The sequence below is a fragment of the Cryptomeria japonica genome, chromosome 6 (assembly GCF_030272615.1).
Source record: "Cryptomeria japonica chromosome 6, Sugi_1.0, whole genome shotgun sequence".
Taxonomy (NCBI): domain Eukaryota; kingdom Viridiplantae; phylum Streptophyta; class Pinopsida; order Cupressales; family Cupressaceae; genus Cryptomeria; species Cryptomeria japonica.
The window spans coordinates 440,508,685-440,528,991 of NC_081410.1; the positions used below are offsets into that span (position 1 = coordinate 440,508,685).

The window sequence follows — 20,307 nt, forward strand, 5'->3', positions numbered from 1 at the left end:
CACATACTATGCATGGCACATAAACAAGAGCAAGAGAGAAAGATAATGCACCGTCATAAGCACAACAAGAACCATATGTGGAGGAAATGATTCTCCTCAATGATAACCCTAAACTGTATAGAATGGTAGATTAGGCTTACTGCCAAAGAAACCTTAGTTTGATAAGGGAAGAGAAGCCTTAAAGTGAAAGAGATTCTCCTCCCAATGAGAATTAAAATGCATATTCAATGACAGAAAAATGGATCATTACAATTAAGAGTAGTTGCTTGCATATATAACCAGAGTACTCGCATTAAGATGAACATATCCCAAGTATCAAGGTGGATATGACCCAACAGCATAAATAAGTTTTACAATATATAAGAAGCGTTGTGATATGAGCTTGAATAATAAACCAGCTCAATGAAACAAAAAGCCTATGTAGGCACACATCTAATAACACTCAAAACATGGACTCTTCCTCAACCCTATGAATGATTCTCTAGCCCCTACACTACACAAGATTTCTATGCGTCAAGCCTAGATTGAATCACCATAATACATGGCAATTGAGACTCTAAACAATAACCATTAATTGGATCTATATTAAATTTAATATGGAAATAGGTCAAAAAGATACTTAGATAATAACTCACAACAGTGACTATCTAATCTGGATATAAGACATAAGGAATAAAGGGAAACCTCTACACAGATTTAATAAAGAAGATATTACAAAGAAAGCCAAGTTAGCATGTTTCACTTTACTTGAAGAAAGTTGACAGGAAAAACAAGCAAAGCCTAGACCACACATAGAATCCATGACCAAAAAGAAAATGCGTAGCATATATCAGGATGAAAGCAGGACAAAAGCAATTAGTGCTGAAACTCCTTTCACTAGGTCATATACCATAAGCCGGGTTGTGTATAAAAGAGCATAAGTAGCTATCACTAAAGACAGAGCAAAGTCATATTTAGGTAACACTCAGGCCACAAATAAACTCTGTAAAAAAATGTCACCATCTTTGAATGATCAACAGGCAAAAGAACTTCGTCCTCAAACAGGTTGGCAGGCTCAAATGCTACCAACAATTAAATTGAGAAATTCAATTACAAAATCTCTACCACTAAAGATAGACTATGCTGGACGAAATCAATTATCATCAACTATAGTCAACTCTTTGTCCCCAACTTGTGAAATCTTGAACCACAAGATAAGATGGGTTGTACTTGAAATATAAATGTACTGAGAATATATGTGGCCGGAGATCAACAGATTATATTAGGATATAAAAACTATACTAAGGAAATGGAAGAAAAGATGCAGTAAAATCTTTTTCGCATCAACTCACAACTAGAAGTTTGACATGAACTCCAGAATTGATGAAAAGAATGCACCTGACTTTAAAAGTCTCAATTCAACACTAATGTATGAAGATTTCAGTAATAGCGTGGAGCTGAGTCATACACTCGGCCCCCAGGGTAAGGTCCCCTTGCATCGTATCCTTGATTTCTGTTGAATGGATGTCCACCACTACCATAGAATGCTGCCCTGTCCCTATTATAAGAGTCATAAGCTCCAGGGTAGCCTGGGTGACCCTCCCCAAGCCCTGCACCATGACCATGATGATCATGCATATTCTCATTGTATGCACCCATTGGACCACCAGGATTATGCTGTAGCTGACTTAAGGTTGCCTGTTGATATTGCTGTTGTCTCATTTGTGCTTCTCGGCGTAAAAATTCTTCACGATATTTAGCCTGTTGAGCTCGCATTGCTCTTAACTTCTCTTGATATTGATAATTTATCTCTCTAGTACGCTGCAATTAAAAAGGGAAAATAGAAATCAAGAGCTTTCCAATTGTAAACAATCAGTGGACAACAGGTCTTTCCCCACATCTGCAATTTGAGATTACTACTCAACTTTGCAACAGAGACATGCTAAAATTCTAACATATTCATCACTAGTGTTTCAGGTTTATACATGCATTTGATTCTATGTTACTGAACCATGCTATCTTAAATTGAAACCAAGGAGACTTCGAAGACTGGGACTGGTACCAGTACAGCAAATTTTAAAAAATAGGAGACGGCAATTATTTTTAATATAATTTAATATTTTCTAGAAAAAAGCAGCTGCTCTGGTAGACATGTATGCCAAATGTGGAAGAATTCACATGGCATGTGAAAACTCCACACTTACAGTTCTGAGTTTAAATAAATAAACCAGGTGCATGAAAAAAAAACTATATGCAAAAAGCTGTGAGCATTCACACGGCATGTGAACCGTATGCAAAACATGGTCTCATCAAATGCTATGATTATAGGGTTTAAAACTTAAAATGAATAAAAAACAAATGTAAATAAAAAAAAACATGATTTCCAAACCTGGTTGCAATCGTCTGGGTGCGTTTCACTATTCTAGGGCTGAAAAATGCTTCTAGTGGTGGATGAAAATGCAAAACAATGTTTTTGTGTTTTGTTTTTTACCTAATACCTTGCATTTTTCTGGCGGAGACGCACAGGAGACACTAAATTTCCGAGTGGGAGACTGGGAGATGGCGGGAGATGCAGGCAGGTGGTCTCCAGGCTGAAATGAAGACTCCGGGGATGCCAAAAGAACAAGAGACGCGTCTCCCAGAAAAACTGATTGAAACCCAACATGACCGTTAAAACATCCTAAACACCAGGCTAAGAGCACCATCAGCAGAACTCCATTTTAACCTCTACCAACACAAATTCCTAGAATAATACAATAAATGAATAAATGATTGTATTCTAAGTCTAACACATCCACACAACTAGAAAAACACTAACTCTCAAATAAAAATAAACGAGGGAAATTCTGCAATCAGATAATACAAAACAAGAATGCATACCCTCACATTGTCTCCTGATCCATAGAGTTTAAAATCCATTAATTATTTTCTTTTGAAATCTGTTTTTGTTTTAAAATTTAAAAGACTACACATATTGATAGTAGGAACATCATCAACAAATAGAATGGAACTGTGCAAGCCTTTCCCAGATTTGTTTCATAATTTGACCTGATACCCTCAGCCTCAGCTATAGGGATCGGAGATGGATGTATATGATTTTATAGCACAAACCTCTATTGAAGAATACAGACATGCAAGTCATTATGAATAGGATTCAGACAGTTCACTGATGGTCTTACCATGTAGTAAGAATAAGATATCATCACATTGAGTTCACCAAACAACCTCGTAAGGAAAATGTTTATCGTAACAAGGACTTGTGTATTCAAAATCATATTTCTGCAAAGTATGCATCCCTGAACTAAATTTCACTACAGATCAAAACTTAAAACAAACTTGACAAATAAACTGATATTGATGTTTGACTCTTCAAATGGGGTAATGCAAGATGAATTTATAAGGGATAAAGAAAAAAGAATTACAAACCTCTTGGTGCCTGATGTTTTCTTCATCCTCTGCATCATTTTGCTCCTTTGACAGCTTCATAATCTCATCCAAAAATTTCTGCTCAAGTAACTCTAGTGTCTGAGGTAAAGATTCTTGATAGCCAGCATCCATTTGCTGCTCATGCTCAGATCCTTTGACATCTTTGACATTTGCTTTTTCCGGTTGTCCTTTAGAATCTGGCATTTGACCTGGATAAAAGGGGCTACCCGTGTCAGGGCCTGTGGGAAGCATGTTCGCACTGCCTGGATCTGGAGGACCTGGACCTACAATATATGCACTTGAAAGATGTCAAACTACATGCCTAATTCAATTTATCAGATTACAATCTAAACTCTTAAAAAATAATTACCAATACTGCCCATGCTGCAAAAATAATATAATATCGAAATGCATTTTTAGTCATTATAATCCTGTTTCCCAAAGTAGAGTCTGAATGAAAGTGAAACCAGATGTAATTTTTACCACTGCAGATGAATTCAAAATTGCAATATTTTCCTGACCTATAAAATGTTTGTCATCAATAAGGTTAATGATTTTGCTCCTGTGTTGTGCAATAGAACACACAATATACTCCAGGACCATTTGCTAATAAATATCTAGTGTTGCATGAATTGAAAAGGAAACAATTTTGCACAGCCAATAGAAATTACAAAAAAGTGACAATGGAAATGACCACTTCCTCAAGGCCCAAAATTCAGATCCTTAAATCTCAAGCCTAAATCAACAATTGACGGTAGTCATCAGAGCAGTATTTTGTTAGATGTTAAATGAAAAGGGAAATAAATAAATTTAAGAGTTGCATCAAAGAAGATTGCTGAAAATCTAAGTGGAAACTCGTCACATTACCTTCTTTATAAATATGAGGTGGCATATTTGGCCCCTTTGTATCACCACCCTCCCACTGCCAGTGACCTTCTGCCTTCGCAGACATATAGCGCTGCTCTTCCTCCGAGGGTGGGACATCTGGCCTTGCTGGGTAAGGGTTCAAACCAGGATTATGTTGCATTCTCTGAGCAGCAATATGCTGCATCTGAGCAGCAACCAGAGGATTTACATTGGAACCACCATATCCACCTTGTCGCCTCATGTTTTCTTCTACTCAACTTTGACCTAGACAATAAGTTTCTCAACAATGCCTTTGAATTCAACACCCTGACCTTCAAATTATTTGCAGGTGAAATGAACTGGGACCTCGCCAATATTCAGCATCTAATGGAAATTAGGCACAAAGAACAAAACATCCAACTGCTTCCAACATTCTTTTCAGCAACCACTTAACAAATATTTTTGCCAGCAAATATAGGATCTCCTATTTTCTCTCAATGAAGCTTAGGGTCTCTGAACACATGCATGTGTATTAGACCTAATACATAAGCCATTAATATTATAAAATAAGAAAAGATAAAAAGCCATTAATATTATCTGAACTATTCATCAAATAATTAAAAAATTAAACAATCTCTATAAGACAAGTGGCTGCTTAGACTACTGAACCAAAAATACATTAGAATTTTATTCAAGATAAACAAAAGGATATCCCAATTACAGGAACAGTAAACACAACCTAGCTACAATAAAATAGAAGGTACATTCAAGAAAAAGTTTTAAAAAAAGTGAGTTACCAACTCTATACACAAAACACTTAAATTCACATGATATTTAGATGTATTCCAATCCTGTCATAATTGTGCAGGAGAAAAAGACCCTAAACTAGAGCGCTCAAGAAAAATAACATTTATAAAAAGAACAAAAATAAACCTATCTTTTACATAGATAATTATCATAAATGTAACTCATCCAAGTCTAACCAAATAAGGCATTCAAAAGTGGATCATTCTTTAAGTATGTGCATATTTGCAATAGCCATTTGGGAGTTATGATAGTTTTCTGCTGCTCTAAGTGATGGAACCTTTAAACCCACTGCAATTAGTATCATAATCAGATGCTCAAGATTTTAACCAGCTGGAGAAATATAGTGGGACTGCAAGTTTACATGAATATCAACAATAAGTATTTCAGAGAGCAGCAATCCTTATTGACCCAAGAATCATGTAAGACATTTGTTAATAGACTTGGACCAGAATTTTTTTAATTACTGAAGGTAAAAGGTAGAGGCATAGGTTTATTTCACTTTTAAAGGCCACAGCCAAACAAAAAAGGGATTGTTTTTCCATTTGCCTCAAACTGTTTTGATAGGTATGACCTTAACGCCACTCCAAATTTACACATGACCTCCGTTATGGAGTACCATGCCTTCACCATCAGGCTGCCTCAGAAGCAAAATAAAAATACATATGAACATTGAACAAAACTACAACTTTAGAAAGGGTGAATAGACTATTCTCCAATGCTTCCAATGTACATTGTTTACAATAAAAATCTTTGAAGTTAAACTTATCTATAAGCTCAAAATATTTGCCTAGTAGAGCACACATAAACCCAAAAAATATAGGGTCTCAATTGTATATGCTAAAATATCTTATGCAAGATGAAAAGATGGTTTGCCAGGTCATTTGAAAATGCACTCTGTGTATCTTTGTAGAATCAAAATCTACAACATATAGTTCTACTCCAAAAAATTTAAAAACCATCAAAGAATAGTCTGGTCATTATGAAGTTGGCTGGTCATAGCTGTGTGTTGGTCATCTATACAATTTCCCAGACATGTAAGGACATTGTCAAAAATTACAGTATTAAAACCCCTGCAAATAACTTATTAGTTATTCATCACAAAATTTAACCTATAGTTTACTTGCTGAGCACTGTGTAGAGCTAATGTGCTGCATTTTTCATTGTTTCTGCAGTTTCATGGAACCCTCAATCAACAAGTATGATCAAGAGTCACGTATGTATGGTCATAAATTATCAAAGTTACTGACTCATTACTATTAGCCCGCAGATTCATGTCCAATTCATACTTGGTCCACTGTGGATATGAACAGGCCCCGAAGAGCCCAACCAGGTTCATCAGGAGCTCTGCAGGGTCCCCAGGCAAACCCAGGTGGGTTCTGTCATGCCCAAGACAAACTGATTGCCACCTTTTTAAAACTTAATTTTCATTTTTTTTTTGAAACTATCTCACCATAACAGTTAAGAAGCTCAGAAGAATGTGGTAGGAAGGCCATCATTCCCTTGCTTCTCCTGCTCACTTCTCCATCCAATGATGGCCAATGAGTGTGTCGGTAAAAACAATAGTGTTTTAGTGCTGTTGTTATTATTGTTGGTACGCTGCTGTTTTGACTTCTGTGCTTTTCTTTCACTTAAACTTTTTTTGTATGTTTTGGGGATTTGTTCAGCTTTTGAGGGTTTTACACCTTTCTGACATGTCTTTTTAAGTTAAGTCTTGAAGTATTACCAGCTACATTTCTCAGTAAGAGGCAAAATTTTACTGACTTTGCACTAGTGAAAACAACACATGCTTTACTTTTTAGCACCTTTAAATGTCCACTGGCATTCATATCATGTGTTACATTTATTTAAAGGTCCTAATGCTAATTATTTACAATACTTTAAAGTTTAAATTTAATTGTTTATGTGCCATTTCAGTGTTAATTTACATTTATCATCATTTTTTAAATTAGCACATATTTAACCTTTAAAATGTATACTTTACCATATAAATGTATGTGGTATCTGGTTTTAATAACATGCATATAATTTTTTTCTGCTTTGAGGTTACAGGCCAGTGATGCAAAACTCTGCAAGTACTTGCAGAACTTGTGAACCAAACCTGGCAGCGAGTAACTCGCCAGAAAACTCACTGCCATGTTTCATATAAACTCGCAAGAAGAGATGAGAATTCGCCAAAATCTTGATCAAGATGAGACGTTTTTGAAATAGAACTAGCAAAAGGCTGTGTTCATAAGCTTCTAACTTCTCTTATTTGAGGAAAGCCGCTCAATGAAAAGGGGTTAATGCTTCAAAAGTACAGTTACCAGGTTCGCTTGGGTTTGGGTTCGCCTGTGGGTTCGTCTGGGTACATACCCATGGGTTTGGGTTTGCCAGGTATGAACCCAGGCGTATCCAAAGGCTCTAAGCACCAAAACATAACAAAAACAGACAATTTTGACCTTTTTTTGCATCCAAAAACTCTAAAATGTCCCTAAAAGCACCCCTTCTATCGTTGGGTTTTCCTCATGCATTGATCAATGATGAAGTAGCATACTATTAAATGTTTTTCTTCTGCCATTTTGCATTGTTCCATCTTCCAATTTGTTTCTGAACTATCAATTGACATTTGGCATTGATCAATAATGAAGTATTATACTATCAAATGTATTTAGTTTTTATAATTTTGTATATTTCTTTAAATTTTTGTATATATATTATATATACACGACAAACCCGGCCCACAAACCGGGTTCGATGCCCAAACCCAAACCGGTAACTTAGTTCAAAAGGCAAGAGATCGAGTTATAACCAAAGTCCTAATCAATATATATATTAACGGACAAACCCGAACCAGTAACTTAGTTCAAAAGGCAAGAGATCAGGATTTTCACCAAAGTCCTAATCAACATGGGACATGGTACCATTGTGCATGCCAAAAAACTATTGGCACTCAAATATTGCAGCCACCTTATGCACAAACCACGTGTGCCCATACCAATACCATGTAGAGTGTGACAAAGGGAAGCCTATGAATGTCAGACTTGAAACACTGAACCACCTCCAGGATTGAATGGTTGGTTCCTTGTATGATTTTTGATGAGGTTCTCACTAATCTATTGCAAAGGAAAAAGGAAAAAGGATGGATGCATGGAAATAAAATCCTAATTTAAGAAAGATGATGCACCAAGATTAAGATGTTTTACTTATCGTTGGAAGATAAGAAGACACATGAATCAATGGTCATAGACAACCAGAATAAGAACATTACAAGTAATACAAAAAGCATTCATTCATTTCGACACGAGTAGAACCAAAATGAAATGGTTAAAACTTATACTAAAATTTCTAATGAAATCTCAAAAAGGGGTTCAAGGCATAGACACATTAGGCAAGTTTTGGATCCCAAACTTAACAAATAGCAAAGAAAGTGAAACAAGTTTACGAATGAGGCTCGATGCTTAGCCCGAGCATGAAAAATTCCATCCAAACAATGAGCAAGAAGCTCATTTATACAAAGAAAGCAAGAGGGCCAAAAGAATAACAAAATTCCAAACTCTATTATTAGCTGCATTAGATTTCTTCTCTACAAATTCTGGGAGATTAAAGATTTGGCCTTGAAAATTTTCTAATGGGGTGCACACAACTAACTTAACTTGCCAAAGGAATTGCCACATGTCTGAATTTATAGATCTTACGTGTCCTCATTCGTTAGAGTGGATGAGCTTTGAATGCACTAGTGGAGATTTGATCTCTCAAACTCGATGAAGCCTCAAAATCCATATTCAATATTCCTTATAGCATGCACACCAAGGCAAATGTGGGTGTTTGAGCTAAGTAAATGTTTTCACTGTGTTACTCACTTTGTTTCTTTGAAACTAGCTTTGACCTCCAACGATCATGTAAGTCACAAATTGGGATTAATCAAATGGCTAGCAAACGTTTTCATATCTTTTTACTTTATATCTCCCTCAGCTCTCGCAAGTTAATCATTAAAAGATCTAATAGTCAATAAAGCACAAACCAATCAAAATGCCCCGTTGTCATTAGAGACTTGTCACTTAGCAACAAATCAAATATTTTACCACAAAGGGTCCCACTACCAAATGATCCAATGGCAAATACCAACACCAAAGAGCTTGCCTTTTGTTGTGACGTTTTCACACATCACCCCATTGCAAATGGGGACACCCACTTTTCGCTTTCTAGGATTAGTCCTTTTAGCTTAGTCCTAGGTTGTGTTAAGGTCTTTGCTATTAATCTTTGCATTGAAGGAATAGAGTTTCTTAAGTAGCCAAAGGGTTCAACAAGTCAGGTTGGTCTCCTAAGGTTGGAGTGAAGCCAATCTGTTGTCGAGGCTTTTGGAATGAATGACTTGTCTCTTGTTTGCAAGGTTATGATTGAAATGAGGGACTAAGAAAGTCAAGTGAGTTGAGCGTGAAAGTTAGATAGAACGACTCCTTTGTATCATGCCTAGGTTTCTTGTGTTATCTGATCATATTTCTAGTTGCAAGAACAAGCCTTGGTTGAGCAATGTCCTCCTTTAATGTCATTTAAGGCCTGTCCTGTGCTCCTAATTTGGGGCGAAATTCCTCTTAAGGCCTCCTTTAAAGGTTAATTTGACATGTTTCACATTGGAGTGGTTGAAGGACTTGAGGATTGAACAAATAAAGCAAAGTCAAGTGAAAGGATTGAATGGAGAGTCCTCACTTAGGTCATGTACCTTGCTCACAAATTAGAGCAAATTTTTTAACAAGGACATGTACCTTGCTCCCAAATTGGAGCGAACTTCTCCTAGGACCCTGTCCTTTGCCTCCCATTTAGAGCGAATTTCTTCCTTGAGCCTTCCTAAAGGTCAAAATCTGAGATGTTTCATGTTGGGGTGATTTAAAGACTTGGGCAAAGTGAAAGAAAGTTGGGGAATTAAGTTAAAAAATTTGTTCAAGATCATGTCACTTGCCCCCCAAATTGAGCGAATTTGCCATGAAACCCCGTACCTTGCTAAGGACATGAAACCTCGTACCTTGTTAAGGACATGAAACCCCGTACCTTGCTAAGGACATGTACCCCATACCTTGCTAAGGACATGAAACCCCGTACCTTTCTAAGGACATGAAACCCTGTACCTTGCTAAGGACATGTACCTCGTCCCTTGCTAAGGACATGAAACCCCGTACATTGCTAGGGACATGAACCCTCATACCTTGCTAAGGACATGTACCTTGCCTCATATTTGGAGTGAAGTTTGTCAAAGTCATGTTCCTTGTCCAAGGTCAAGAGTGAAATTGGGGAAATCGTGTACCTTACTTCTTAATTGGAGCGAATTTGCTATGAGACCCTGTACCTTGCTAAGGACGTGAGACCCCGAATATTGCTCATGATTGTACCTTGCACCTAAATCAGAGCGAATTTCACCTAAGGTATGTCCTTTACCCTCCATTTGGAGCGAATTCCACTATTAAGGACAGCTTAGACATCAAATCAATCATTTGGACATCACTTCAAAACATTTTCTTCTCCAAAAGTGATTCAATCAGTACAAGAGTGAGTTCAGCCACTAAAGAATCAGATCCAGTAATCAAGAAGGGCGAACAGCAAATTCACAAAGGAAGGAGTGAATTCATCAAAAGGACAACAAATTTGCTCAAGCAAAGGATCGACCTCCCATAAACCTGCACCTATCAGATCTGCAAATCACATAAAATCAGAGATTAGGTAAAATTAAGAGATTGTATAAGCTGTATATCATATGTGTTTGATGCTCATTTGTTTGTTTTGCAGCAGGAAAGGAAAGAAATCAGAGAGACCAGGTTGGAGGAGGATCGGAGCAAGTATCTCAAGGATAAAATTTCAACATCAAGGTCAAGATACAAGAAAAATGCCTTCAAAGAACTTCATCAACAGACATCAAAGAAGAAAAGATCTCAAGGTGTTCGAAGGCTCTCACCACATCATGGTAGCATGAGGATATCACTGACTGTAAAGAAAGATCATTCAACTACCTCAAGGCCGTGGTACATAAAGAAAGATAACCCACATGATGGAAGAATGTTTGACAATCTTGAATTCCCTTCGGGGATCCAAGAATCAAAGTTAGAATATTGAAGAGCTACATTCAACCAGGTGCACCCTTCATCAAATGTATCAAGAACAAGGGAGGAACTATCAAGGTAATCACACAATATACATAATCAAACAAGTAGATAGTTTCAAAAGAGTTAATCAAGTCCGCTTCTCATCATCATTACATTGAGCAAATTGGATAATGTTGAGTATCAAGAGAGGTCCACATCAGTGCGTCTTGATTCAATGAACCAAGCTCACCCATGGATGCACAAACTCCGATGTACCTACCCTTGATATCTATTGGTCCACATTCACTGAAAGTAATTTTCTCATTGGCTAAGGAGAGTTTGTTGTAACAAACCCTAATTAGGGTTTCATTGTATTATCTTGGCCGTTGATGGAAATTCAATCCTAGCTGTTCATTGTAAGTGAGCTCTCTATATAAAGCTCATAATCTTCATTTGTAAAGGTTAATGGAAGAGGATAGACAATAGGAAGTTAATAGAAGAATAGATAGATTAGAAGTTAGAAGTTAGATTAGAATAGGAGGAATTGTTGTCAAGACTTGTAAATGAGATACTCTTTTCATTGAAGTTATGGTGAGATGTGTTATTTCAACAAGTCACATGGTTTCTACTTCTTATTTGTATTCATGTTGATTAGATTAAATGGAAGAATTTGTTTGTTGATTGTAAGTGTGCCTTGTGTGGTCAACTGGAATGATATGAACTTAACTTTGAATCGTTATACATCCATTGCTTATGCATTAACTTGAATGGTGATCAAAGTTTGATGGTATTGATTCGAATATCTTTGAAATGTCCTTAGAAGATTGCACTGAGCTTGTGTCAAATTATTCAAGTTGATGGTGAGACCTTGCCCAGTAGGATTCCGTCTAATCATTCATCCATCTTCTCACATTCTAGGCCTTAGAATAGAATTTTTCAACCCTTCATCTTTTGCCCTTTTTTCCAATTCAAGCTTGTCTAGGACAAAAAGCATCACCAGATTGAAATATCAGATGATCAAGTTCCAGCGATTCAAGCATTCGACAATTCAGCGTAAGTCCCCTCGTGATACCAGCACTCACATCAACCAACTGCACTTATCCACACGTTGTGACCCGACATACCAGAACCTTGGAGTTGTCTCAAGTGATCCTTAAGCCAATCTTCAGCATTTGGGAAGTTTTGTTCAAGAAAGGATAAGATACTTTTGGGTATTTTATTATGTGTTCGCATGTGCGTAAAAAACACATCAACACCTTTCATTAAATCTCCCCACCAAACATCAAACCGTTGAGATGAACAACTGACGAAAGTTCTTGCCACTAAAAGCACCAAGTGAACCAAACTTTCCACAAGTCATTGGGTTAATGAGATTAACAGGGCACAAACGACAACAATTAGAGAAAAGAACCCTCTTGGTACTGCTTAGTTGAAAGCATATGAAGAACAAGATAAGTTCCATAAGGTTAAGGAAAATTGCTAAAAACATGCAATGATAAATCACTACAATACTAAGGAGGAACATTCCCTCTAAACATATTTTGATAATGTGCAAAAATTATAATTAAACAATGAAACAATATGACCAGCCTATAGCATCTCCTAGCATTTGCTTTGAACCACAAGTATTATAGCACAAAGATGATTTCTTTGCCAAAAAGATGCCACCAAAAAAAGACAATGAAGTTAGCATGTTAAGTACAATGCAGTATTCACTAAACTCTTCCCTATTCATGTGTGGTCATACCTCTAGGGACAAGGATCTATTTACCTGCCATCACATGTATGTATTGATTATTTTTCAATTCTATTACTTTTCTTTAGCAACTATAAATTTAGATATCTTATTGCTTGCCAGTTCCTCTTCAGTTGAGCAGAACCGAAGTATGTTCTCCTTTATCTACTCAATTAAGCAACTGGTAGGCAGTCAAAAAGAGAAAGGAGTTGGTTTATGTGCATTCCAACCTAAGCCTCCTTTCATGAAAGTTGAGTACAAGTAGGGATGAGGAAGCATTGGGCTGTAGTGCCAGAACATCCCAACTTGGATGCTTTTGTTGCATAGCTTTTCTTGGTCTTGATTGAGGATGAGGGGCACAAAGATACTACAAAGAGCTTGCATTGTGCAGCTAATAGATGTGGCACAAACACTAATTATGGTTCAGTGATCTCAATTAAAAGCAATATGATGATTAGAATCAATTTTCCATGTTCAGGTGCACTAATATAAACAGTTTTAATTTAATTTTACCATTTGAAATAAAATTATCAGTTGTGTTTAGTATTTTATAAAGTATATTTTGTATTTGTGGAAAAATGACCGGCAATTTCCACCATGGAAAAACAGATAAAGGGCATTCGAGGGAGCCTTTTAAAATTAGGGCTATTCCAAAAGATTTATTTCTGGTGATTTGTTTAAACAAGGAGGAAAAACAGATTTTGAACAGTAGCCCTTGGTTTTGGGATGGAGCTGGGCTTTTTCTTCAAGATTAGCTACCAAACTTCAATTAATAAAATGCCTAACTAGCATTGCTCCAGTGTTATTCATTCGTTTAATTTGCCCTTGGAATACTGGTCTATTCCAGCATTCTCAAAGACCGGCAATTGTCTAGGGCACTTTGTAGATTATGACAAAAATGTAAAAATTGGAAGAATTGATGTATACACGTGTGATGTCCCCATCCTAGTCAGGGCTTTAGAGTTGATGAGTTAGCTTTTTTTCTGAACCCTCGTAGGCTAACAGGGTATGGACAGAGGGTCATGGAGACAGTGGATGGAGGATGATGTTCTTCAGTTCAGTGTCGGGTTCAATTTAGGCTTTGTTTGAGCAATTTCTGACTCCATTCGAGGGATTTGCTATTTATAGCATTTTGGCTATTTATAGATGGGAAGTTGGCTATTTTTAGACAGGCCCCTGGTCACATGGGTTTTGGGAGCTTTATCTCCGACTTCTGACGGTTCATCTTTTGGAGTCATATTGAGAGAGAGATTAATTTTTCAGTGAATTACAAGCTATATTTAATTAATGACGTTATTATAAAGTCACATTGACTTTTTAATAAAATATTTCATTTTAATTTATTTAAGTGGCTTATTATTTTTCTCTATAGTTGGACGCCCATATTAAAAGTGTTTTAACACTTGTGATATTTTCTTTAACCCTAAAAGCTACCCTAAATAAAAATCGTGGGTTTTTGCATAAAGTCGCCCCCTTGAGAAATCAAACTAATTAATTTGTTGATTATTTGATATCTCATTCCTCTTTGGGTTTTGGAGCTTGAGGGTTTCAGACTAGATTCTTCATTGGAGAACGTCTATTCTTCAGTGCATGGTAATGGTGAGACTGTGAAAGAGCAGTTGAATTGTTGCAGCTGTGGTTGGCTTCATTCAGAAATCAAATTGGTGATGATTGCAAGCAGATTTGGGTTCTTACAGGGCAGATTTGTTGTAGGTTTTCTTATTTGCTGCTATTGCTGTTAATTTTCTGTGGTTTGGAAGTCTCTTTTCCCAAACACACAGCTTTCTCATTAATTGGCGCCATCTTCTTAATGTTTGGGCGTCTTATTATTAAATAAGAGCAGATCTGGATTGTTTCCAAAATAAAAATCAGAACTTTGTAAGTTGCTGATTTAACCTTTTTCATTTCAATAAATTGGCTAAGGACCTACGGGTATGCTTCTAAAATCTCCAATTTATTGTTTCAGCTGATTATTTCATGTATTATTTCAATATGTTTTGAAGATTCAAGAAAGCCATTCTGCAATTTCTATCTATTTCTGAAAGACCATCTTTAATAATAAAAAACATACAAAAAGAATTACAAATTACAGCAGGTTGAAGAATTGAACCAGCAAGGGTTCATCTCAACACGAGTAAGGTTCAGAAATGCAGCTTTTGTTAGAAATTGGGTAACACCCAAAGATCATGTAGAAAAGCAAAAAAGACAACTCAGGATCAGAGAATAAAAAGAATATTTCTACGCTCGCACAGAAACAAGATCAACCTATGGAGAATGAAGAAAAATAATCCATATCTCCTAATCCTACCAAATCCCCCTTCACCAATTAACTGCCCAAATAAGACAGTATCTTTGGAATAGAGGCCCCCTCAATCTAGCCGATCAAAGAAGTTTGACAATATTAATCCAAAGAATTGGATTCAGTTATTCAAAATTCACAGTGCATTAACAAAGAGATAGTGATACCTGGTCAGGCTTTGGAAGGAGGATAATAAGAGATTGGAGGAGAAGTAAATGTTGATCCATCAGCAATTTTAACCACTTTCTAATCAAAATGCTTGAAATCAAAGCCAAATTAGTGATCTAGGATTAGGAGAGGAAGAAAATAAAGTTTAGATAAAGCAAAGGATCAGGCTTTGGTTAGCAATCAAAAGAATTCGAAAGGTTTTTATGTTTCTACATCTGAGGGGGTTGAACTCCCATCCAATTCACCATGATCATTAAATCATGGAATGCTAGGGATCTTAATGCCCCTCATTGAAGCAATTTTCAGGAAAAAATTGCAACTAATCATGAAACTTTTAAAATGCCAAATTTTTCCCCAAAAAACACAAAATTTTGTACTAAATTGTTGACCAATGATTTTGACCATTTTTTCCAACTTTTTGCCTATTTTTTTGAGTTTACTCGTGATTAAATCATAGAAATATACATGGGTTTGACAAGTTTTGCCGCTGGTAGGGTTTATACCCATGCATTTCACAATGGTTTTCAGTTTTCTTCCTTCTTTTTAACTGCGTAATAAAGTTTATGCACAATTTCAGTGTTTTTTTAACAGAATTTAACATATTATTTTTGTGCAGGACATATCTGATAGGGTTTACAGGGCTATTACCAAAAATGTGACTGGAGGATGTCATTTTAACATTTAAAAACAAACAAAACACCATTTTTTATTTTCATGATTGTTTCTCGGCATTTGGTGCAACTTTTTTCCCTCCTCCGGCTTCCTAGTGTGGTACAGGTGCTATTTTCAATTAGGTGGTGAAACAACAGATTCGAGGCATACATGTGATGATAAATGTGTATATAATAAAGCTATGATCGAATTATCAGCATGGCAACATTTTGATTTTTATAAAATATTATTGTTTTTTCTTTATAATGTAAAGGAATTTTTTAAGTTGATCAAAATAAAAATTATTTAATTTGTGATAAATAATTAGTTATAATTTTTTAATATTTAAAAAAACTGACAAATAATTATAAATTTAAATATTTTCTAATTATTTAAATTTTATATAATTAATACAATGACGTAACTTTAATAATATTATTAATAAATAGTGGGGATGACCCCACAACGCAGCAGTTAGCTGCGAGCCTCCTACATGGGAGGTCTTGGGTTCGAGTCTGCTCGAGCCCCATGTGGTCCACACATAGGCAATGGAGATAAGGTGATGCTTGAGTGTGGAAGACACAATAGCACAAGCAGATATAAGGGTGTTAATGCCGACCAAATATGAGGATGAGGCCCCTCAAAAATGTGGTCTCACTGGTTCATAGCTCCAGTCAAAAGCGATTAGGATTCCGCCCATTACCAACCAAAAAAAAATATATTACTAATAAATATATATACAAATCCGCCTTCATATCTAAGGCCCCAAATCCATACTTGTCTCATATGAGAACCGGCAACTTCATTTTTTGTTGTTTGTTTTGAGTCATTTTACCTTGTTTGGAAACCTCCAGTGGCATTCATCAAACTCATTTTTTAGATTAGTTGTCAGCTACATGGATTTTGGTCTCTCTGCCATTAAATAAAATTCTTGTAAAGCATAATCATGAAATTTACATTTGTTAAGGGTTTCATCAACTCCAAATGTTTTGTTTGTAGGTTAAGTGTTAGGGTGTTAAGATCTTATTTGTTTCTAAAATTACAAATGAAAGCCATAATGATTTTATTGTATTAATATTATATAATTATAAATTAAAAAATGAATTAAAAATTAAAAATTTGACAACATTCAAATTTAAAAGTGTGAACGTTAAGTGTTTTCTGAATGGTGGTCTTCAAGTTTGGTTGACAGTAATTAAATAATGAAAAATAGAATACCCCATCAACGTTTGTGTTGTACTTGGTGGCGAGGATCCACCTCTCGACCCCACCCTGTATCACAATAAGGAGCATGCTAGGGGTGCTGCCCCTCAACCCCTCTCAAGACACTACCCCAAGACCCCCATGAGGAGCACTACCCCTCAAGGCACTATGCTTAGACCCCTCAAGAGGCACTGCCCCTCAGCCATGCTAGGGATTGCCACCCTAGATCCCTACACCCGTTTTTACTTTCTCTCTATATATGTATGCTATTAAAATGCCATGAAATTTTAAAAAGTAGGTTTTTCTCTACTCTTTTTACATTTTTTTAGCTTTTTGATAATACAATTTTTTGAAAAAAAAATCTTAAACTCTTGTTTTGTCATTTGACATGTAGTTCTATTCTTGGCTAAATTAGTCAATTGCTTTCTATGATGCTTTATAAAGAATCTGTATGCATGATTTTAACGATGTACTGCATTAAAAAGAAAGAGATAGAAGTAACATAACACCAAATATAGAGATCATAACTCAGTGTCTCGTGGTGCACTTGTAATGCGGAAAAACTTCCATGATGATGGACCAGGTTCAAGCATCATTAGGCATGTTGCCAGTGCAAAAATGCAATCTCGCCATACAAGACCAAGTGCAAGTCCTGAGTGAAATTTAACAGAAGGAGAACTCATAAGACATGGTCTCTAAGCTAATTATTATTTTTAGATTGATAGTGCATTTTCTATCCAAAGAAAAAGAAAAAAGAGAGCCAGTGTGAATTTTACTAGCTTAACAAGCTAAAAATAACACAGATATCTTAGACTTTAGATAATAATAACTGTAAAATCTACTTAAAAACCAAGGTTCATATTTATACTTGCCGCTTTGTTGCAAAGAAATACAAATAGTCAAATAGAGAACATCAGAATAAATCTGCTTGTATGAAGAAACATCAATATTCGACTGTAATTTATCCACAGCTAGAGCACAGTAACAGTAAAAACAAAACAAGAAAAAACATAGAGAAAACTACAACTTCCTAAACATAATAAATCCAAATAATAGAAAATCATCTAAAAGTATATCACATTGAACAAAAAGGCCTTTTCATTAAAGCATGTTTCATGTGTTGAAAACAAAGAATGACAATGTGTGCCAGAAAACTGATGAGGCTGGATGGAAGTCCTAGCACAAAAAGATATACCTCAGAGAAAACTTCCCTGCCGATATTTATCCAAAGTGACAAAGAGCGAACCCCAATTAATAAACAAGTGAAAAGAAAGAAAATAAACACTACCATTACATCCTATTACTGGCAATTTTGATAAATTTAAATATTATTGGTTTCTCTAGAAGTGAATTGGGCCTATTGAAAACAGTTACATATTGAGTTTTCACCAGCTTAAAAGATTGTGCCGTCCAACAGCCCCATTCTAGTTGTATGAAAGAGATATTACCACAATGATAATTAGACCCGGGTTTAAGCCTCCTAGGCAAGTTCTCCGGAGGTGCAGCTGGGTGCAAGTCCTAAGAAATTATGAACTCCTTAAAACTAAGACCAAAGGTGCTCTAAGCTTGACGATGCACTTCTTACATTTATACACTAGGGTTGAGCGCTGAGAGCTAAAATCTACTTATAGAGAAACAAAGTGAACGTGCCAAAGACCTCAACCGGTCCATAAAAGAAGGAAAAGAATATTAAAAAAAAAAAAAAAAACCTTACGAACCTTCGTTACCTTCAGAAATAACCAAATAAACACTGTAAAGAGAACTAATTTTCAACGTATCCAGCAAACGAGATAGCAATACTACTCCAAAAAATGGTCTCTGAATTACTAAAGTGTATACACAATGTATATAAAACCACACATCAAGAAGGCGAAGCAAAACTAGGGCTTTTGTTCTAGGAGTTGAGGTTTTGAAAATGAAGTGTTTCGGAAATAATTTCAGCATTAGGGTTTTAAAACTTTACACCCGCTGTACCCAAAGGCTGATAATGATAAAAATTTTGCTTACAGAATTGAACAATGACAAAAATGGAAAGCGGAAAATAACTGTGTCAAGTAGTACCCGTTTAAAATTGCAGGATTCGGAGATATTACAGATGCCTAGGTTTGTAGTGAAATTCCCGTCTTCGATAAATCGCATATATATGGCTATACAGAATCGAAAGGGTAACGTAGGATATTAAGCTTTATGATGAATCATTATATAAATTATAGTTTACAGATGATTTTAGATCCGACCATTCAAGAGGGGGATTTTGAGTTGAGATGACAATACAACGCTAACATCTCTTTTGGATGAATTTAGGGGGAAAATAAATATCTTTATATTTTAGGAAATAATAATAAAAATTATTAGATTATAAAGATATTGATTTTTTAAAACTCAATATTTTTTTTTAGATATAGTAGTGGGGTTTAATATGGCCCCACCTTATAGAACTATGATAGTGTCTATAGATATTTAATTCATACATATCTTCAAAATGTTGTTTATAAAGTTAGTTCACATAATATTAAATTATATTAAGGAAGTCAACATAAATTCGTATCTTTGTATTTCTTTTATGTTGAATAATCATCAAGTTTATCTATTTAGAGAATATTCGAATTGGAATCTAGTAATTTTAGTCTTTAGACACCATTATGTTTACTTAAATGTTTATATTATTTTTCTTTTTAAGTACTTTATCTATTGGCCTAGATATTACAACATAGTTTCTAATAGACTTGTGATGGCACCTTGTGTACTCTAAGAATATTTTCACTTTCAAAGCTAACTTTGGTATTGATTAGTTTAGTATTATCACCACTTTTAAGGGATCCACCAACATCTCTTCTTTATAATGTGCCCTAGCAACGTATTAAATGATACTGGAAATGTGCATTTTGATGGGGGGTTGCTACTGACTCACAATCCCTTCTCATTCAATTAGGATATCAATCTAGGGGAGTCTAAAGTTGTTTGCAGTAAGAACGATTGGAGGGGTTTCTCAATGGTTTCTTTTTTGAATTTGTAGTGTCCTAAAATTGCACCCCTTGCAATTTTCAACCACAATTGGGCCTTCACCTTAGTGTTTGTGCCCCTTGGCCTGATTGAAGACCTGTTTATGCTCATACACATCACAAATGCCAAAATTTCCAAAC

The 20,307-nt window shown here is 35.7% G+C and overlaps 1 protein-coding gene across 7 annotated transcripts; it reads right to left on the reverse strand.

Moving 5' to 3' along the window:
• Positions 1-1,029: 1,029 nt before the first annotated feature.
• On the reverse strand, positions 1,030-19,431 carry LOC131037500 (uncharacterized). Of its 7 annotated transcripts, none has more exons than XM_057969654.2 (5): positions 19,226-19,430; positions 17,693-17,816; positions 4,273-4,764; positions 3,406-3,689; positions 1,030-1,800 (listed from the first exon to the last, which is right to left on the reverse strand). In XM_057969654.2, exons 3-5 carry the CDS (start codon positions 4,511-4,513, stop codon positions 1,420-1,422), a joined length of 906 nt encoding a protein of 301 aa, XP_057825637.1. In that variant the 5' UTR covers positions 4,514-4,764; positions 17,693-17,816; positions 19,226-19,430; the 3' UTR covers positions 1,030-1,419. The 7 variants fall into 7 exon arrangements, with proteins under 7 accessions (XP_057825637.1, XP_057825641.1, XP_057825642.1 ...); XM_057969658.2 differs by having other exon boundaries at positions 4,273-4,789; XM_057969659.2 differs by having other exon boundaries at positions 17,674-17,816.
• Between the last annotated feature and the right edge of the window lie 876 nt (positions 19,432-20,307).

Excerpts from the sequence above, each read along its gene's own strand:
- LOC131037500 (XM_057969656.2), bottom strand. The coding sequence starts at position 4,513 with ATGAGGCGACAAGGTGGATATGGTGGTTCCAATGTAAATCCTCTGGTT. Across the intron at positions 3,690-4,272 it reads ACCTCATATTTATAAAGAAG|GTCCAGGTCCTCCAGATCCA; the intron begins GTAATGTGACGA and ends CATATATTGTAG. Across the intron at positions 1,801-3,405 it reads AAAACATCAGGCACCAAGAG|CGTACTAGAGAGATAAATTA; the intron begins GTTTGTAATTCT and ends TTTTAATTGCAG.